The sequence below is a fragment of the Hesperophylax consimilis genome, chromosome 13 (assembly GCF_061612785.1).
Source record: "Hesperophylax consimilis isolate HC1 chromosome 13, BYU_Hcon_1.0, whole genome shotgun sequence".
Lineage (NCBI taxonomy): Eukaryota > Metazoa > Arthropoda > Insecta > Trichoptera > Limnephilidae > Hesperophylax > Hesperophylax consimilis.
The window spans coordinates 26,210,442-26,233,245 of record NC_142848.1 but is presented as its reverse complement, the minus strand read 5'-3'; the positions used below and the strand labels follow the sequence as shown (position 1 = coordinate 26,233,245).

Below are 22,804 nucleotides of genomic sequence, written 5' to 3'. Positions count from 1 at the left end.
CAAAGACATAAATAAGAAAATAAATTACAACACTAAAATTATTGCGAAAACTCTGTGGAGAGATTCTTTCAAGAATCAAAAGTATTTCCATTACGAATCTTTTCTAACTGACGAATGACATATCGGTATGATGAATCGATCGGCAGTTGGATCCTACAGGAAACACTCATCCAGTAGGGTTGTAGAGAGAAGGCAAAAAAGACAAACAATGATGTACCAACGATATACCTTCGATAGTAGCAAGTTCACAATGGTTCAATATTTCCTGAAACTGTGGCTGCGAGATTGGACGATTCGAACACGCAAGAACCAACAATAATGTAAAAGTGTCTTCAAAAGCCAAAAACGACGATGATAACCATTTTACCAAAGTATAGATATACTCAGAAACTTCCTATGATCTATCAGTTCTCGTAGGGATTTAGAATAGTTTCCTATTATTATGGTGCAAACCTTTTTGCTTACAGAAATCCTATACTAGTCTTTCCAAATCGACCAGTACATTGTCCACAAAATGCTGCCTTGGTATTCCTAAAGGCCTACTACTGGGTGCATTACTAACTGGGATATCTAATCATTCTAACAAACTCAACATAGCCGACCATCTCTCGAACTGCTTATTATAAGAAGTTGATGGACCAAGTAACATAATATACCTTGGTTGGTTCTTTGTCTCCATATTCCATGAAATTTTGTTTTTTTTTTACCTAGTATCACTTTAAGATCATTCGAAACAGATAAAACCTTTGGCCTTTCGGGTTATAAATTCAAACTTTTTTCGCGTGCAAAAATATTTTACAGTAGAAGAATATTTATTTTGCCATGCATCTTAAAATTTTTCGAAAAAACATTATTTTTATCTTATTTACTTGCACACCCCGAAGTTGCCGCTCTTTACCTCTATATATGACTCTAAAACAGCACCATATGTTTTGTTTTGTTGTTTTTTTCTTTATTTAGATATTTATAAGATTCCATACATCGAAAGAATACATAAAATACGAAATAATAATAGTTAAATTGGTATAAAAGTAGTTGAAAAAAAAATTACATGTACGGGTAGCAAATATCTTACGAAAAGTGTCAAGACTTATGATTTCCTTTAATGCCTTTGGTGTGTTATTATAAAGTTTTTATCTTTTATAAAACACACTCTGTGCGCATAAGTTTAGTTTTGGGAAGCCTGAAATCTCGGCAAGTTTTCGTAGGATAATAATTGTGAAAATTTGCATTAACTAACTAACTAACTAACCATCACGCAGTTTCGACGCAGGGGTAGGCAGAGAGGACGGAGCGCACAACAACTAGGTATTGGCACACACTCCTTGCCTCATTCACATTCATACATCATCTTATACGTACTCTTCTATTATTCTGACTCTTGAAATGGCCCAACTCAAGTGTCTGATTCACTTGATCGTGCTATGTTTTCCTCGGGCGTCCCCGACTTATACCATTCTGTTCTACATACACTCCTTTTTTTCAATCATTCGCTCTACATGCCCAAACCACTTAAGCGTCCTTTTCTTAATCTTACTCATCAGCTTTGCATTCTTTGCGAATCTCCACCTTTTTACACGATCATACATGGTTTTACCACACATACACCTCAGGGATTTCATTTCTACAGCATCCGGTCTACTTTCATCCTTCCTCTGCCAGTTCCATGCCTCACTGCCATACATCAGGGTAGGTACCAATACTCCATTGTGGACTGCTAGCTTCGCTTATTTGGGCATTTTTTTCTAATTCATGCTACATAATATATGTTTTCTGATATTTAGGGAGCAAAATATTACTATATTAATATTTATATAATGATTGGTTAAATTGTAAATTTTCTCCAAAATGCCCAGGAAAGAATATCAGACTTGTGATGTCCCGAAAGAAACCATTTATCTGTTCTGAATACAATTACTAATGTTATCTAAATTGACCCTGGTAATAAATTACATCTTTGTGATTCTTTCAAGGATAAAGAAACCATCCTGGCACTTCGAATGCAATCAACAATGTTCTCAAAATTTGTTTTGACAGCATCGCCATTCCGTTGTAAGAATATTATGTACTAAATACACAATTTGGCTGTCCTGAAACGGGAATCCTTCCCAGTTGGACAGACAAAGGTTCATTTTATTTTGTATTGTTTGTAATTTATATAAAAAAAATTAAAAAAAATATTAGTTTAATATCCTTAGACAGGAGGTTGGACAAGTCTACGGTTGTCATTTGCCTAGTTTATTAAACGTAAGTAGATTTATTTAAATATCAAATAGTAATGAGTAACTTCTATAAAAGTATCTTAAGAAAATAATGTATCCAATGATTAATAATGTATTCCACAGGCAATTAAGTCATCAATTATACTAAAGTGCTTCCCGATATATTAATCTCTAATGACTCTTGACCAGTGGCGGCCGGTGGTCAAAATATGTGGGGGTTCACCGGATTACAACATTAAGTCATAAAATAAATTAAATAAAGGTACATACCTATTTATAAAGAAGTTCTATTCTCTGTTCATTTTGTTTAGCAAAGACCTCTATCAATGCTTAACACTGATAGTGCGTTCAGTCTGTCCTGGCTCAACGTGTTAAAAGATTTTATTCTTTTTAACGTTGAGAAACATCTTTAGCTTTCAACTGAGGTCATTCCAAAGGTCACGAATGGTGCACAAAAGTTTTAGTAATTTCACAGTCTCGGGAAAGTCTTCTAATAAACAAGTACTATAAAAAAGTTGTAAAATTGATAAAGCGCCGTTAGCTTTTGAAAAATCGTCGCGGGCGTAAATTGCACAGAGTTTACCTTTTAGGTACTGAACTTTATTTAGGAAGTCATACGTTTTAAGCGTCACATTGAAATCATGTTCTGGGAAATTTGACCTGTATCGATTTTTATTAAATAGCTCATTATGGTGTTTACCTTAGGCACGGTAGCCTGAATCCAATTGCATTCTGATGTCAACTTTTCCTAAAACCTTTAAGCTCAAAACTTTTTGTAAATGTAAATGATAAGAATTATGTTTTTTGATTTTTTCAGAAAGGTGAGTTACATCAGTAACACCGCTGATTGTCCAAACTGAATCAACATCGTAAATTAAACACGTAAAACAAAATAAACTATTCAATTGATCACATGCACAGAGCTACAAGCTTTGTTATACATTGTTTTGTTAAATGATCGAGTAAACTTCTTCGATCCAGATTTGCACTCTTATTTTATTATCAGTTCAGGTTTTAGGTGGACCGGCATTTTTTATTATCACTTTGTTTTCAAAACTCGACCTATTATTCTTAATGTATTCCACATTCAAACTCATTCTTAATTTATACGTTGAACAAACACAAAAGTAATCATAAATTAGTATAACATGCAATTGATATGCCTTATTAATAATTGATATACAAGATCGATATAACCTGCAATTAAACTTCAAAACTTTCTCAGAGTAAGAAAAGTTTTAAATTCAAGAGACAATGCCTGGCAACGGCGAGTACTGACTGAACTGATAATAAGTAATCTGACCATCACTCATCTCTTAATGACAAGTTTTATCCTGTATGCTTGTATCGAAGAAGCGTAACATTCGCTGAAAAATAGCAGATGGTAAATTGAAACAACGATATCGACAATAATATCAAACATACGCGTTTTAGTTTAACTTTCTACTGAATAAACCGTTCCTTCTGATGTGGTGGTAAAACTCCGAACGCCGTTCTTGATATGGTATTATTTGCAAAGAATAGTATGTAATGGTATGGACCCACGCTTTCGACTGTTCCACAGAATATGCGACAAAGCAGTTAAATTTTGGATCGCAATCGAAAACGAACTGCTACGAACATAGGCACAAGTCAAAGTCGGTCTGCAAGTTAAGCGCGCTTTAAGTAGGTACCTTTTGAATGAGATATTATAACCGAACCGAGTTTCGTATTGTGATTAGCCATGTCGGAAATCTTGTTGGTTGTTCGGCGCTCGGGAGCACATATTAGCTGGCCGCCACTGCTCTTGACCTTGGTCATCTTAAGTTATTATATTATAGATTATTTTGGGCTGATCAACCTATTCACGACCTTCCAAACCTACATGAATGATTTATATATTTATACTTGCCCATCTTATTTTATCTCAAACCAAAACTTGTTGAGCATGCTGATTTTGGTGAGAGAACATTGATAGATAAAGTAGCCATAAGTTTCTATTCTGCATAGAGAAGCTGCAGCAAGGAATTTAGATTATTTCTGTGAAAAATAGAACAGGACTCCGATGAAAAATCGGTTGGTTTAAATACTCTAAATCAGTGGTTCTTGACCTTTTTGGAAGTACCGAACCCCACCAGTTACATAAGCGCATTCACCGAACCCCTCCTAATTTGAAAAATAAAATTTGATTTTTACAAATTCAAAACATGGTATATATTTATATATAGGTGTACAAAATGAAAAAAAAAATAAAAAAACAAAGATCAAAACATTAAATTTTAATGGTTAAATCAAAACATGAAAAATATAAATTATTATTTACTTTTAAGTATTTATATTTAAGTATTATGTAGTATTTATTTTTTTAGTCGGGGGTCTTGACCTCCACCGAACCCCCGAGACTGACTCACCGAACCCCTGGGGTTCGATCGAAGGTTAAGGACCACTGCTCTAAATAAAGGAAGAAACGAGTAAAGCAATCGAGATTTCAGCTAAAAATGTGAATTTTAATACATATTCTTAAAAATCAGAAATTATAAAACAATAATGATGGGTTACATAGAATTTGAACAATTCACCAATTTTCAACGTTCATTTTCGGGTTATGTAAATGTCCTATTCAAGTTCTGTTATTATATCAGTATGGGCCAGTTACTTGATACAACTGAAATAAACAGAACTTGAAAATGAACTTCGAAATTTGAAGTTTGTTTAAATTCTCTAAATTAACCTGTCCTTAGAATTCTACGATCACCAGATAACTCATCAAAATGACAATTCAACACACCTTTAAAAAGTGATATAAAGTTAAGAAAAATGGTGAAACACGTAAGTAGGTAAAGTTTATACTTTTCGTTTTTTCATCGCTTTTAATGAATTTATATGTCTTTTTAAAGGTGTGTTGAATTGACACTGTGTTAAGTTATCAAGGAATTATATACCTATCAACGTTACAACAATTTCTGAAAGGGTCAATAGGATATAGATATAATAAAAGAAAACTGTACAATAATGTGTTTTTATGAAAATATAAAAGTTAGTAAATAAATATTTTTTATATGAAAGAATGTATAAAAAAAGTCTAATCTAATCTAATAATCTCATATATAAAAGACGAATGTAACACAAACTGAGGACAAAATGCAGCACTCAGTGGCAGAACCATGTTCTATGAATCAGCAGTCAAGATTTGGTCTATGGTGACGTCCGCATCAGTGACTGGAATTTCATCTAGAACTTGCTGGCGGAAAGCCACGGCGATGGTGACTCCCTTGTTGGAGTCTCCTGTCTTGGGTAGGTTGCGCAGTTTGGTGAGGAAACCGTCATAGTAGCCCTTCCCGTAGCCGCAGCGGTGGCCCTTGTTGGTGAAGGCTACACCGGGACATACAACTAAATCAACGCCACCTGAAAACAAAATTAGATTCAATTAGTACCCATCGGGGAGGGAAAGACATTTCTTCATCATGGGGGTGTTCTAGAGAATATTTAGCAATCTTCTACCAGCCTTCAGCCAACTGAAACAGCTTCTTCACACCTTAAAACCTGTCTATGCCAACTGACAAATTGACTTTACTTTAGCTACGAAAATCTCATACGTCCTACACATTGATGATGATACTAAACCACTGTTGCTTTCAACCTAAGGAGGAAAATGCCCTTTTCTTATTTTTACTATCTTGAAGCTCTCTTTATCTCGTTCAGTTCAATTGATCATTTCATTATGATTCGTGCTGTATTTAGGCTCCATAGTCTTAAAACGAAGTGTCATCACATAGATCATCTAAGATCTGCAACTCACATTAAAGATATAACAGAAGCCTAAAAAAACGGAGGTTAAACCCCTCACAGAATTACTCACCCACGTGGTGAGATATTCTGAACACAGCCAATTCTGCCAATTTATTAAATCACATATTTTAACCTGTATTTTGCCACTTATTGATCATGTTGATACTTTCTCTGTCTTTTCTTATTATTATACAGGATTTCTGTAATTTGTAATTTATCCTCTTATCCGATATCAAAGACTAGTATAAATTAGTTAACAATAATATTCAATTCGCGAAGTTACTAAATAAGATTCAATTTGATGAACCTGCGCGCTCCACACGCTCTTCTGTCCTATTCAAAGTAGATCAATCCAGAACAAAATTTTAACAAAATTCTTGCTTGAACAAACCATGTAATAATTATAATAACATTATATCAAAAGTGGACATTTCCAATTGCGAGCTGAATAAATATAAATAATGTTTTTTTGCATGTCACGAGTAAGTTTTCTTTTGTTGTAGTAATAATTCTGTTAAGAATTTAATTACTTCGGGTATATTATATCCTGTCTTCTCATTATATTATGATAACGTTATGTTATTGCTTAATATAGTTCTGTTGATTTCCTAACACAAGGACGAAATCTAAAATTGATTGTGGTGTAATGTAAAATAATTTAAAATTCAACAGTTGATTTCCCAAAGCTTAAGAAGTAAATTGTGTAAGTCTGCTTTTGCTCGGGTACACAATTCTAATACATCAATGCAAATTTTTAAAATATTAAAAAAAAGGAATGGAGGAAATGAAGCACCTGACCGCTCTCAATTGGAATTTGAATTGCTGATTGATATTTCTATTTAAATTCAATTTTACATTTTTTATTGTATATTTTATTGAGTTCATATAACCTTTTACGTATATAAACTAATATGTACACTCTGAGAGAGATAGAGAGAGGGACGGGGGAGTGGTTAAAACCTAGAGAGTTCTCAGTTCATCTTTTGCAGATGCAAACTGACGACTATTGCAATTCTCCGAAGTGAACACGGAAGTGATTCTAACTCCAAAAGTTAACGATACGAATAACAATGGAGTAACTAATTGTTTCATCCCGAGACTAATTATTGACAAACGAAGTTTCACGGCACGCTCAGCTTGTAAACCCGATAGATATTTAATTTTTATGATAGCAGGTGGAAAACTGTCTCTGAATAGTCTGAATAGAACAAAGGAATAATTTTACAGTTTGAACGTTGATATCCACGTGCCATTTTTTGCTGTAGGTTAGTTTGCACATCGTCCAAATAATTTGTTTTCATATCCTTCATTCTCACAATACTAACACATCGGGTTGATTCAAGGATCGTCGCATACCTCGCAATAAACACGAGTCGGGCCATTCCAAAAGACAGAATCACGGAGTAGTAAGCAAGATGACGAAGTATGAATGTAAATGGAGCAAGTTACGCATACATAATGAACGCAAAATTTTAAATATCACGTGTTTACCTCACATTAAAAAAAAAATAATGGCTGAAATATGCATTAACCCTTGGAATGCCGACCTCCCGCGATCTTGTACGCCAGGGATAAAAATGTACGCCGGCTGACACAATTATTCTTAGTAACTTCTTCGTTTTTGTAGATTATACCGTCTGACCCAATATTTTTTTAAAATATTAATAAAAAATGTATCTGCATTATCTGATTTATATATGTTCCCCAGGATAGATACTTTTATCCAGAGAAATGTTTTTTTCTCTCTAAGGTTAAAGGACATATTTGTATCAAAGAAATATATAAATATAAATTTTATGAGACTTCCCCTTAAATAAATACAGGGTTTGAACATCGGAAATATTTTTCATTTACACAAACATAAAATTTCATAGTTGAATTGAATATATTTGCACTTGACGAAACGAGAGTGTAGATTAACATTATTTCCTTGACAGGCGAATAAAAAATATTTTGGTATTCCACTATGTTGCAAAATATAATAAAACCGGGAAAGTGCGTTGTACTACTAGCGAATCCACGGTGGTTTCGCCGGTACACTACGGATACAAACTTACAGAAATCCGCGGTGGATTTTTCGGCACATTATGGTTTAATGGCGGAAAAGGTCTCAAATATGCAGTAATATAATCCGATGTCTAATGATTAGTAAATAAAATGGGATCGTACAACGCACAGCATCAATGTCTCATCTAAAAAATCAACTAGTAAAAAATAAAGTTTAATAAAACATCTATTTTAAAAAGTCATTAAAAACTTTTTTTTTGCGTATTGAACCTTTCTACCCAAGGACTGGAGTCGACAACTCTATCAGCCTTGCCAAACACCAATCGGGTGTAATTAATGTCATCCGATTTCAGAGAAATGCGTATATGTAATTACCACCAAAAGTTGATAGACTGCATTGTCATCGACAACGAGTGTATCTGCCGAGTTTTAGCTAAGTTGGATATAAAATGATCTTGGTGCTATCTAATAAAAAAATCACACCCTTACCAGTCTCCAAAGCGTCGTCCCTCCCCTCCACTGGTTTCGGCTCTTTGATGCCCCACGCGTCCCTTGGCAGGGTTTCCAGGTCCTGCTCAGAGTGCACCCTCAGCATGCGCATGCTGCCGCCCGCGCAGAGCGGCACGAACACCTGCTTGCCGCTGCGAAGGGCGGCAAAGGCGGCACCCTCCGTCTGAACCTCGTTGGGCATGGCCAGGAAAATGGACACCCTCTTGGCGTTGGTCCATTCTGGGGTTTTCATAAGCTGCCATAAAAAATATGAATACATTAGTTAACCTTGTAAACGCCAGAGGTAACATGCCAATCGCCCGTGTAACGCTGGCTGACTTTAGTAGTTGGAAATTGTACCGTTTTACCAGATAATGTAATTATGTATTAATATTTTTTATTATTGTAGAAAGCAATCACTTTGTGGTTTGACATATTTAATAAAAAAAAACTTTAATACTAAATTAAATTTGTACCCTGAAGATGCTTGAGTAAAGCGAAATCGGTCGGTTATAAAAATTATTAAAAACTCGTGGTTTTAAAACAAAACTTATTTAATTTAATTTTATTAATATTTTTTATATATCTATCCTATGTAGTTTCCCCAGGATAGCTACTTATATTCAGAGAAATGTTTTTTCTTCTCTGTAATGTTGTAAAAATATTTAATACAATGAAACTATACAAAAATATTATTATACTTATTTACTTCCCGTATATAAATACAGTACTATGACTTTTTTCACAGATAAAAAAAATACGGTTTAGATATGCCAAGAAAATCGATAGAAAATTTTTCTGCGGTTACTTTATGTCGATGATCCCGGAAATCTTTTAAATTCACACTCGTACCAAAATCGAAGAAAATGGAATGAGCTACTTGCAAATCCACGGTGGATTTCTCGGCACACTAGGGGTTAATAGATATATTAAATCAGCGAGTCTCTGTTGGAACTAGAAGATACATTAAGTTTAGTCACTACAAGCGATCAATGTTCACAATACGAATTTAAAGTTTGATTCATATTTAACCAGCGGATATTTTTGTATATGAAGAATGAATCCATGACTCGATAGGTCACCCGAAATGATTGGGTGTATTTCGTACAATTTTGTACATTTTTCACGTCTTCCATTCTAACGTAGGAGCCCTGCTCTAAACAAGCAAAATTTTGTATTAAAAATATATGACATCTCCCCAAGTTCTACAACGAAGTCAGTTCAATGTTTAGTGGAGTTGATAACAGAATCGCGCCCCAGGGAAAAGGTTGCATGTTTATACAAACACTACAAAATTTATTAAAAAATAAACAACCTTTTCAATGATCAGCCTGCTCTGTTCAGCTCTGTCTTCTGGAGCCAGGTTCTTCATTGTCTCCTTCATGGTCTTCCTCAATATAGCCTTGGCAGCCATTAGGGCGGCTTTTGAATCGGCAGCACTGGTAGTCCTAAAGCAAAAAACCATAAACTCGTTAAAAATAGAGTCCTTGGAGTGACAATACCCACATGAAGAGTCAATTTGTTTGCTTTTCAGAACAGCTCATATGGTGTCATAGAAAACGTTGTCTCCCTTACCCTCATCTTTAGAAATATAAACTAAACGGTGTTAGAAAGAGAAAACACCAAGCTTTATATTCAAATATGGAAGTTAACCACAGAAAAATTAAAATGTATACCTCTATGAAACCAAAGATTCCGACAGCAATTTGAGAAATGTTGAGAATTTTCTGTTAATTATTTTTATATGAAACGACAAAAAATGAGTTGGCCATAATGTTTGAAATTTTTTGTAATTTTACTGCAGTGTTTAGACAAAAAAGCGTAATGTGAGCCATTTAAAAACTTTTTGATGTTTGATTTCAAAGATTTGGTCACCAAACACAGCCAAATCCATTTCAAGCAATGTTTTAATTCCGAATGTTGGTAATTAACCAGGGCGATACTGATAGTTATCTACAGATGTAAGATATATAATTCATAAGTTATACATCGATTAAGGCGAAGCTTAATGCCAAATCACTATTTTCATTAATCTTTATAACAAATTAGTGTAGGTACATTATGAATACCAAAAAATATGATTTAGATAAATTGAAGGTTTTCCTATCGCTTCGCTTGAGTAGAATACAAATAAATTACTCAATAAAAAATATAAATGCAAACTACTAAAAAAATTTTTTTTCAATAGAAATGTATGAACGCATAAAGGAAACAACTTTTGAAAATTACAGTATTATAGCTAAGATTATCTGTGACAATTTCACTTGATTAACTTTTTTGCTTTCTTACAAAATTATTTACAAAAAAAATAAAAAACAGTTTTTCGCTTGAAATCGAACGTTTCTAGACTCCGTTTGTCAAGCGATTTTAATGCCTATTACCTACGGTATAATGTATACCAAGAATATACATATTTTTGGCTTGTAGCTTCCTCTTAACACATTCAACGGCCAATTCTTGCACGCTGCAGGGTGATTAAAAAATAATCTCCTATCTAATAATAACATGGCCAGTTATTGTACAAGAAAATTTGTCAATATAAATAAGGATGATTATTATAATATTATGAGTATTTATGAGTAATGTATATTAGCTAGAACCGGCGGTACGCTTCGAAAACTCTGAAAAATATTTCAACCTTGTAGATATACTTTAAATATTCATATTTCCCAATAATATTACCGAGAATCATTCATTTTTATTAAAATTGTAATTCAATATGTATAACAAGGCCGTATTGAAAAATGTGTTAATCATGATAATAGAATTGTTATTAATTAAATTGCGTAAAATAAAATTGCTTTACTAAAATTATAACAATTGAAAATGTTTCTGACCTTAATCGTTTTATTATTCATTATTCCAAATGGAATTCATATCCTAAGCCAGGGCTTCCCTAACTGTGAGTCGCGACGCCCCGGGGCGCCGCGGGATCATCCCAGGGGCGTCGTGAGGCAATCTTTATAGCGAGAATATCGTTCCATCAGCACTGCAGCGTTAAGGGTTTTATTACCGTTTGCGACATCATACTTGTGTGAGACAGGTTTCTCTGCAGTTGCAGTCATTAAGAATAAGTACAGATCAAAAATAAACTTAGAGGCAAAGACGAGAGTGGCGATTTCGAAACTTCAACCTCGTTTTGAGAAACTATGCTCAGAAAAGCAACACATCCTTCTCATTAATACCAAAGAAAAAAATTGCTTTTTTATCCTTTTTTGTTTGCTTCCATTTTTGTTTTTATGTTGTGTTCTTTATTTTCTAATTAAAAATTTAGATACCATTTGGAGTTTTTCTGACAAATTGTTATTAGGTAACGTATCCATACTACGTGACCCGTTCAGGGGGGGGGCTTCAAAATACTACGCTTGGTACAAATGAGCGGCGGGGGGCTTAGATTTTTAGTCACCGGGAGGGGATGGGGGGCCTCGCAAAAATATGGTAACTTCCCAAGGGCGTCTCAGTTGAAAAAAGTTTGGGAAGCCCTGTCCTAAGCTATACGAGAAGTCATTAATAAAATTAGTCAGTAAACATCTGAATATCCAAATGTATCTAGATTTTACGAAATACAAACGGCTTACTAAACAGTAACAGGAAACTCATCAATTTAATGTGAAACCTCACAAGAGTCCCAACCGTTTCGATCCAGTGAGACTATGGCATCCCCAATTGGGGTGTATTGTGAGGCTGAATGTAGTGAGGAGGGGAAGGAGATGGGGAAGAGGAAGATGGGAAGTACCAGACTATTCAGATCTTGTCACCACACACGGTCAAAGCCATTCCAATTCTGAATGGTGGTCTTACACCAGGGCGATACTGAGAGTATCTTCCACGCTGGTATCCACCATGGAATCTACACTACATTTTGAGTCGATTACGTGGTATTAACTTTTTTGATGTGAATTTTCCTTTTCGTGTACATTGAATCCGAATTTGGAATATTTTAGGTAATTTTTCTATCGGTGGTTACTATGCTATATATTTTATATATGTAGTCCCGTCTTCAATGGTTTCCTAACCATACAAGTCTCAAAAATATGTTTTTGGGTTCGCTCTCACCACTTTTCCGATTGTACCACGTATAAAATTATTTTTCGTAATGACCAAAAAGCAATATTTGTCAACTGTTTTTTTTTATTCAGCTTTACTAATAACGACAAAAATACTAGCAGCATAAATAACTTATGTCAACTTGAAAGACAATAATATTTTGTTCAACCCACATCTAGTTTTACATACATAACTTATCTTTATGGTAGACAAATAGTAACGAAAACAAAATGTAACCAATGAAATATAATTCATTAGGTATGCACTACAAGAATAGACCAAAATTCAGTCACTTTGTGATTAGATATGCACTACAAGAACAAACAAACATTCAGTTTCTTTGTGATTAGGTATACACTACAAGAACAGACAAACATTCAGTTTCTTTGTGATTAGGTATGCACTACAAGAACAGACAAACATTCAGTCACTTTGTGATTAGGTATGCACTACAAGAACAGACAAACATTCAGTTTCTTTGTGATTAGGTATGCACTACAAGAACAGACAAACATTCAGTCACTTTGTGATTAGGTATGCACTACAAGAACAGACAAACATTCAGGTTGACCACTGAGCTAATTCGACCATATCAACTTTAAACTGCAATATATTTCGACTACGAAAAAACAAACAATATTTTCTTTTCTGTTTAGTGGTTAATATTATCTTCTACAATTAAATCGTTCAAATTTAAAGTTTTACTATACGCTTAGAAAACAGCTGATATTAATCCCCTAGCGATCTCAAAACGAAGCACAAATCATAAGAAGTTATACTACAGCATCGACTCATCAGTTTCCCTTTGGTGCCATTGGTTTCCGGAAAACTTGTATGGTAACACGGTCACAGACAGTTTTCACTTTAGGTACCTACGCCTCAGAAATCTCAGTTTTGCAGCGTAAATTTTTTGGTTGTTTTATTATTTATACATTTTCATCCTTCCTCTGCCGATTCCATGCCTCACTCATTACCTAAATCAGGGTTGGTATTAGCACTCCATTGTGGACTACTATTTACTATCCTCGCTTCTTTACTCTTGTTTCTTTTAAATCAATGGATGCATCTTAAGAAAGGACCTTGGCAGATAATAATAACACGGATTTCAACAAAATATGTTAATATTTCAGATAATTTATCAGTGTTAACGATTATTTACATATTTTAGCATTACAGGATAGTATTTCCGTCCAGTTTCATAACTATAAAACATTGTTTGGCGGCAATCAAATATCAGATTACAACAAAAAAGCAGTTGTATTTTATAAGGAAGGAGAATATTACAAAATAATTTATGTAAATTTCACAATGTCATTAAAAACTAAAACAAAGGGCAGGGAAGTAACAAACACAGTAAACAAGATATTAGCAATGAATAAGAAATTACTATAGCGTCAATTAAAAGTATTCATCATTGTTTATTAGTAGGTAGGTACCTTTTAAATCAGATCATTTTAAACACGTTTTTTCCTGTCTGGTAACGTGCCGTTTTGCCACCTGGTTTCGCCGAAATTTCATCAATCTTTAGAAATCTTTATAAATAAAAATGTAAATGTTCGATTATTTAAAATCTTAAATCTAAAATTTTTTTTAACTGATTGCTTTTAAATTTTTACACAACTTTGCATTCGAATACGCGTATTTTTATGTACCTATATTACATAGTCACCAAAAACTGCGCCATCTGTTGGACGTAAAAGCGACAAGCGCTATTGTTTCTCTATCTGTACAGACGGACTGAACCACAGCAACGCATGGCGGGGTACATCTAGTATATAATATATACTTAGCTGGGTACCTACTGGTACGAGTATAACGAACAATATAAAATAGCATCTTGTACATCAATGTTTTTTTTTTCAAAAAAATCTATATTCTCAAAGCTTAATAGCTAATGATGGAAAGCTTGAAGTTGTTGCATTAATCAGTGCAAATTTCATTACTCCAGAGCTAACTGTTCGCCAATTTTTAGAGATACAGGGAGAGATTTTCTATTTTATGGTTGTAAAACACCTTTATTTTACTTTTTTTAAAGAAAGACAAACATTCCCAAATAACGAACAATCTGACATATTTGATTTTCCCCTACTATCATCTTCATAAGAAGAAAATTTTGCTTGGGCAATGACGTAGGACCTAACTAGAAGATGATCTGGAGGAAACCCGAAAACTGGTCTAATATTGTTGAAAAATTAAATAAGCAAATAAAAATATTTCTTTAATACTAAACTAATGCTTACAAGACAAGGTTTTTATGCGCAGCAAAACGGATAACTAATTATTATTATCCTGAAACACTCAAAAATTCAAAAAATCTCCCGAGATAAAATAAATGCCGCCGACGGGTATTGAACCCGCAGCCTTCTGAATACCGGTCAGCTGCTCTAACCATTGAGCTACAAATATAAATTTTAATAAAAAAAAGTCGGCATCAAAAATAAATAAAACATCCAGTTGAACCGGAATTGCTTTAAATTGCGTCACACCATAGACATATGAATATTAGTAGACCTGCCCTAAGTGATTAAAAGCGTATTATCCCCACTCCCCATACCGGTTCCATTGGAGCCGGCTGTGCTCGCGTATGGCCTCAAGTGAAATTTGAAAACGTGACGTCATCATTCTTGTGCGAACTATGGTCGAGGCATCATCGGTTCATTTTACGAAATAACACGGCAAAATGTTGACTTGTACTATGAAAACTTGTAAAAATAGATGTGAAAAAGAGAATAAACCCAATTGTCGTATTACATTCCATATATAAGCATTATTTTACTTTATTTTAAGCATATTCACATCGTATAATATGGATCAGTTGTAGAAACATGTCTGGACGCGAAACACAAAGCTGGTTGGTTGCTGGGAAGTAAATTATGAACATTTATAAAAGTGTCTTAACTAAATACTTAAACGAAATATTCGACTCTGAAAATAGAACCGAATTTTTTTGCCGAATTTGGACTTCGTAAATTTGTTCATAACGTGGCGAGTAATTTGCGCTCCCATGTAAAAATGTCTATTCATTCAAAAGCAGATTTTACTTTTAAGAAGTAAATGGTGATATTATAATGCGAGATGCCTATTTACTGTCAGATTGATTTATTGACGAATCACAGTCAGCTTCACTCCCTTCGTTCTTCAACAGTTGATTTTACCCCTCGCCATTATCTTCTCGTCTATTAATTCCTATGTCTGTGCGTCACACTCTAAAATAATATTGCACCACGTTTCATTTTCGGTAAACAAGATTAAGATTGTGTTTACATTCACAGATTAGAAGATTCGTTTTCCTAATGTGAACAGTAAAATCATCTTCATTTACTCAATCTTGAGATTAATGCTAATAATTTGTTTCCTGAACCAGGACTAATCTACTACACATTTGAGTTTGACCTTATCTTTGGTAATTTTTATATTATCTCTTTAAATGCATTTTATGATTCAATCAAATATCTAAGACATGAAACGCAAAAAAAAATAGAAGCAGCTCTGCTAAGTAATTTTCCTAAATATACCTCGAGAATCTGGTGTAGCGCCTCAAACAAGAAAATATAAAAAATATTTAAGTATACAAAATTTAATCCCAATATTGACTATTTTCGATTCGCATACAAGTCAAAAGATTTTCAATACAAGTAAAAATTGGATATGTATAAATTATATATCCAAGACACAATTTACGTAGTAAATATATTCTGGTAAGAATTTAGCAATCATTCCAAAGATGGCAGTATAAAAAACAAGGAAAAAAATACAGGATACTTGTAATATTGGTAAAAAATAGAGGATACTTGTAATATTGGGAAAAAATAGAGGATACTTGTAATATTGGTTAAAAATAGAGGAATCTTGTAGTATTGGTAAAAAATAGAGGATACTTGTGATATTGGTAAAAAATAGAGGATACTTGTAATATTGGTAAAAAATAGAGTATACTTGTAATATTGGTAAAAAATAGAGGAAACTTGTAAAATTGGTAAAAATTTGAGGATACCTACTTGTAATATTGGTAAAAAATGTTTAAATTGAAATGAGAGATAGATCAAAATAACCGAAATAAATTAGGTCTTAGTAGTTAAATATTGGTCCCGGTAAAGAGAAGATTAGATGATCTGGGTTCGATTTCCAGTTGCGACCAATAGTCAGCTAATTCTTCCGATATTGTAAATTGTAACCATTATTCATAGGTATGAGTACGAATACCGAATAGTACACACGGACTTTAAATAAATACATTATTGTTAAACCGTAAATCGAAACTAAAAAATAAACGATAGCCCATAGATAGTGCTTTTGACAGCTGATCGATTGGATGAAAATTTTATTTCTATTGAGAGTTGTTAATATTATTTTCAATAATTAAAACAAAAGTTATGAAATTAAAGCCCTATAAACTTTTAATATTATGTAAACACCCAACCTTGTTGAAATTATTACGTGCACATCGAAAAACGTTACAAAATTAAATTAAAAAAAAACTCACATTATTAATGGATGCTTTTGCTTTGAGAGACGATATTTCACTTAAATGGTTTGTCAAAAAGCTTTATTTCGAAATATTCACAAGAAAACAATGATTTAAGAAGAGCGAAAGCGAAGAGAAGGAGACACTCTTCACTCTTCAACAGTGAGAGCTAAAGTTCAAAAGCAATGGCAAGTAAAATGATAAAATAATACATACACATTATTATTACATTGCCTATCGTCGTTAAGAAAGCAGACTTACAACGATAAGGGACTAAGTGAAAAATAAACAGTTCTTGGCAATGATGATAACAAAACACTGAACTTAATCCAGTATTTAGATTTTAGATTATTCATAGGTTCGTATATAATATCCATCTATTTATAAAAATTAGAATGTTTGTGAAATCTGGAGTTTTATTTTGAGATTGATTAAATTTTGCACACTTGACCATCAAAACAAGAGGAAGATTACTATCTAGATGATATGTCCAAAAACCACATCCCTTTTCCCATCCTTTTAAGCAGACTTTTCATACTTCTTAATAAAATTTTGCACACTTGACGTTAAAAATAAGATGAAAATTACTGTCTACATCTGAAATCGATAAACCCAGAGTAAAGCCCAGGCAACGACGGGGACTTCAGCTAGTCAGTTCAGTGAACATTAAAAGTTCATTGAAAGTGCATAATTTTAAATATTAAAATTACGAAGAAATACGTGGGGAAAACGAAATTAGCACCTACGTTAGATTTATTTTTAGTATTTTTTCCAGATACCAACAACAGCCTTATTAGTGAATGAATTTGAAGTTATGCACAAGCAAAAATAGCAAGTTGTGGTGATACGAAGAATTAGAGACGATTTTTCAATATCTATAGAACCTTTAAAGATTTGTAACCAGGCTAGTTCAATGAAGGGTACATATCTGGATACATATTTTATTATTTAATTTGTATAAACATGATATATTCAATTGTTTTTTTACAAGCTAATTACCTAGTGCATGCAGATGATAAAAATATACTTAGTTGTCAAATCAATTAAGAGGACCTCAATCGTCTTTTTGCCTACTGTGAATTGTAAAAACTCGTTATAAATATCTCAAAATCGAATAAATTATCATTTACACAATTGAAATAAAATTTCCTTTAATTATACATTAAACGGGATACATATATTAAATAATTTTTTATTTTAAATTAAACTTTATTCATTACACTAATGTAGTCATCAACAAGGCCAACACAATGCTGGATTTATAATATGTATATCAAAAGCTTTCCGCAATAGACTCCGTATTCGCTTTACAGCACATATATCTCCCCACTTAGAACACTGCACACCCATCTGAGTATTAGATAAAAGATTTATCAATTGTGTCGATAACTTGTCATCGTACCCGAGCATGACAGCAGATCTCTAACGTACAAACAACACTTAACATCGAATAAATTATGAAAACTTCTGTTGAAAACACTGCTGTTTATTCGTTGACAATCTACAGTCATGCTCAGGAATTATGACAACATCTGACATAAAATGTTAAACGAAAATATGTGAACCGCATACAAAATAAATAATAATAAGAGTATATATAATATAAGCAGAATTCTTGCCTGAACAGACTATGCAATAATTACAATAGCGTATAATCCAAGGTTGATATTTTCACTTGCGAACTTACCAAATACAAGAGGTCCATAAAATAATATTTCTCTGATGGTTTGTGGATAATGTTTATGTCTTTATTGTTTATATCTCAATTATGATTTGATTTATATCTACAACCTCTCTCCTCAAATGCATTGTTTTGCAATTTTTTCGTTTTATATAATCTTTTGTTTTGTATAAATTATTTAATTCATATTCCTTTCTCACAAATTTAAATAACTTATTCCATTTTATGCTGTCTCAGTAGAGGTAAAGTCACAAGGAGGAAATCCATAATTGGTTTTATTTTAATATATATAATACGTATGTACAAACTGATTAAATGAAAACTGTCGATTTCCCGAAAAAGAATAAATAATGACATCTCGCGTGTCGTAAAGCTAATAATATAGACATACAGTCTCAACTACTGAAAATAATTTATTTGATTGATGTTGGATATGTGGCAGTATTCTCGAAGAAAAAAATACATACGCGAAAATAAAATGAATAGTGATGATTTTGAACTTGTATACTTATCGCTGTAAGCCCGGTGTTACCATTGTATTCTTATCTTTACATGTTTTAAATTTTTTGTTGATTTAAAAAAATGCAGTCAGTTATCTACTCGGAATATACATGAAATCGGAAAAGGGTTATAAATAGTAATATTATCAATATTACTTTAAAAATATTACCATTCGTTATTTCTAAAAAAATTATATTTAAAGATGGAAAAGTCGGTCATTTTGAATACATGTAGAATAACGAAAGATTTTTTAAATATTTATGTTGAGGGATCAGTAGGATTTATAGGCCCTGTTAGAAGTTCTACCGAGCCGAACCCTCTGATATGAAAATATCTGGAGTCGGTGAATTATTATCCCATTTGACTTCTGGTGAGTTGACGTGTGGTTCGTGTATTGTTTTGTATTTATTTTGCTTATATAATGTACTTGCATAATGTTGATTGACTAGATGATCATTTGTGGAAAAGTGTGTGAAAGGGTTTAGTTTTTCTTATGGGGAAGATTAAACCCGGACATAAAATCGGAAAAATACTCCGCCTTCGATTTTTCAACTCTTCGTAGAAAAAAATAAAAACTTTGGTCAGTAAAAACCGCGTTACTTACATTATTTGATGACCTGAGGTCAAATATGATACGACTTCTGATAACTAAATGATGTTATTGAGATTTTTTAGGTACATATCGAACCATTCGTTACGTGAAAGTATTGATAAAGCACTTGTAATAAAATACTAATTAAATTAATAAATCAATTACGTAAGGATAAGAAAGCAAAAAAAATCCCCTGTTACCACACGCGAATATTAATATGTGCATAGTAAATATAATTCTGTTATATAATGTGACTTCTACAAAAAGGTTCCCGATTAGATAAAAAAATGGTATATATTATTATTTATATTTTTCGTCGTAATATAATTTTGTGGTAAATTTTGGATAGGGCCTGACACGCTTATTACGAATAATTTTTAGAAAAAAACTTTATATTCGCCTTAATTACAATAAAAGAAAACTTTTTGCATTTCGGGCGGCGGAAAATTATGCATTTTGATTTTCAATTGCGTAAAACCAAAATTCACTCCGCGAATCGATGTGGCGACATTAGGAACGCACTGTTATGTTGGTATCACTGATGCATTAACAAGAGCTAAATACGACCGTTGCTATCTTCGTGGGATACCTAGGTTTGTGTAACATGGTTTGTGATACAAAGGAAAGTGCCCCTTAATAACGCCTGCTCGCGTCAAGGCAAGAAAAACATCCCAGTTTTCAACTAGTTTACCGGCTACGCTAGGTTTGTGTAACATGATTTGTGATACAAATCCATTTGTCTTCCACGAAGTTAGCCATAGTCGTATCTACGCAATGTATCAGGGATACCAACATAACAGTGACGTACCTAATGGCAGCTGATTGCCGCCGCATCGATTCGCGAAGTGAATTTTGGTTAACGCAATTGAAAATTTAAATTCATAATTTTCCGCCGCCCGAAATGCAAAAAGTTTTCTTTTATAGTAATTAAGGCGAATATAATGTTTTTTTCTAAAAAATATTCGTAATAAGCGTGTCAGGCCCTATCCAAAAATTACCAATTTTGTTAAAGTTTTGGTAAGAGGCCATAACAAAAAAACAAAATATTTATTAACGCCTTACAGGGCTTTTACATAAAAATCTTTAAAATAAATAAAAAAAAATACAATAAACTTGTCGAGTTCATCACACTTTAGCTTTAAAAAACCCTTGAAATATATAAACGTATAATGAATAATTAATAATTTGCCTACATTATGATTACCTACTCGTAAAGTGTTAAACTAATTTGGCTTTGAAAACTTATAGCGTCAGGGCAGTCAAACCTTGAATTAACAAATATAACTTTTTTGTTCAGAAGTAAGCAGCAAAAATCTATTCCACATAAAATAATAACAAAATTATTCCAAAAGCTATGGTTGTTGTTTCACAATAATTTTATTGAAGAACTAATGTAAAGCCACCAAAATAGAATTAAAAGAATGCTTTGTTATGGACAGCGAGTCTATCTGTGGAGTTTCATCTCGATCAGATGTCGAGAAGTTCTAAGATTCTATTTTATTCGTTCATTAATTAATTTATTCATTCGCCCATAATTTATTGATTCGTTAATTAATGTATTTATTCATTCGTTCATTAATTTATTTATTCATTCGTTCATTAATTAATTTATTCATTAGTTCAAGAAAACAAAATCGAAATTCATATAAGTAGATGCATTTAAAAACCTTTTAATTACACACATGAATTTGGAAATATTTTCAAAAACTTTACAAAAAAGGGTAATATTTTAGGATCGCTGTATATGTATGCGAGTATTTTTATTGAAAACACTTTCGTTCAACTTAATTTCTAGATACTTACAACTATTTACGTCGGGATGACACCTAATTATATTAACAATTTAATTTAGATTCCCACCTTGTCAATTTTTTTAGGTTATATTCCTAGATGCCTGTCAACCGGTGCAAGTTCCATTCCAAGCAAGTCCAATTCTTAAAAATTCGTGCACAAACATTATTATCACGATATAAACATTCTGTCTGTTTTCGTCATAACAATTTTATAATAAAAACTGTTCTTATAACTTCTTATTTTTGATCAAATAAGTAAACAAAATATTAATAATATTCGCAACCGCAACTGACTTCACACAACAGATATAGAATTAACGACATCTATCAATTGGGTATTCAACATAAATATAATTCATATATTGCAATTAGGTTTACAGTACCGCCATCTATGTGTACAGCGGCAATGAAGGAAGGTTTTATTGGGTTATCTTGAATGTAAAAGGTGAACGGTTTTGCTATAAGTTTAAAGTTATTCCGCTAGATGCTGCTATTTATATTATTTTACAAAAATGCAAACTAAAAGTCTTTAAGACCACGATGGTTTTTTTTTGATTTTATGGATTCTTTCGTAATCCTCTAACTAGCTAGGGCATAGCAATACCTTTTCATGTTTCTAGCTGACTAGTACTGCGGCTCATTTGGCCTTATTACTATTACCATCTGATGGTTGTATTTACTTGACTGATTTTACGTTACATTAATGAGTTTTATGAGGAAAAATTCTGGATAAAATAGTCCAGTAACCTTGTCCCTTGAAAATAGGGTTGCCATCTCTAAAATTTGGCAACCAGGACAAGAGGCGTGAAAACCCCGGATTTTAGAGCCCATAACCCGGACATGTCAACAGGTTTTTTTAAACACAGTCAGTGTAATAAAAACAGTTTAAAATGTCATAAATCACCTTTTTATTTATTTTCAGACCTTAAAATTAAATTTTGTCATCTTTTATCATCATTTTAAATGTACGTAACAAAACAGAATCTTATTACAGTTTGTTACACATTGTTTTCATTCAGTTAGAATTTTTTCATTCTAAAAATAAAACAAAAATTATTAATATACTGTTATGAAAACTAAGCCTTATTAAAATATTAAACTTAACAAAATACAATTAAATTTTTAAACAAAAATTATAAAAATACTGAGACCATTTTAGTATTCAGTCTTACAATTTTTGAGGTAACTCTTTTAACTGAATAATAATTATCTTCTTTAAATTTGTATCAGCAGCCATTT

At 32.7% G+C, this 22,804-nt stretch overlaps 1 protein-coding gene across 2 annotated transcripts; it reads right to left on the bottom strand.

The window, feature by feature from the left end:
• Positions 1 to 4,211: 4,211 nt before the first annotated feature.
• Mthfs (methenyltetrahydrofolate synthetase) lies at positions 4,212 to 21,854 on the bottom strand. Of its 2 annotated transcripts, none has more exons than XM_089638617.1 (4): positions 21,633 to 21,854; positions 9,802 to 9,934; positions 8,487 to 8,742; positions 4,212 to 5,606 (listed from the first exon to the last, which is right to left on the bottom strand). In XM_089638617.1, exons 2-4 carry the CDS (start codon positions 9,898 to 9,900, stop codon positions 5,371 to 5,373), a joined length of 591 nt encoding a protein of 196 aa, XP_089494743.1. In that variant the 5' UTR covers positions 9,901 to 9,934; positions 21,633 to 21,854; the 3' UTR covers positions 4,212 to 5,370. The 2 variants fall into 2 exon arrangements, with proteins under 2 accessions (XP_089494743.1, XP_089494742.1); XM_089638616.1 differs by lacking the exon at positions 21,633 to 21,854 and adding an exon at positions 17,017 to 17,175 and having other exon boundaries at positions 4,214 to 5,606.
• Positions 21,855 to 22,804: the final 950 nt, after the last annotated feature.

What these genes read in the sequence shown, in the direction of transcription:
- Mthfs (XM_089638616.1), bottom strand. An exon ending in GCAGGCTGATCATTGAAAAG is followed by an intron (nt 8,743 to 9,801) that starts GTTGTTTATTTT and finishes TTTTTATGGCAG; the next exon opens with CTTATGAAAACCCCAGAATG. An exon ending in GGACGACGCTTTGGAGACTG is followed by an intron (nt 5,607 to 8,486) that starts GTAAGGGTGTGA and finishes TTTTGTTTTCAG; the next exon opens with GTGGCGTTGATTTAGTTGTA.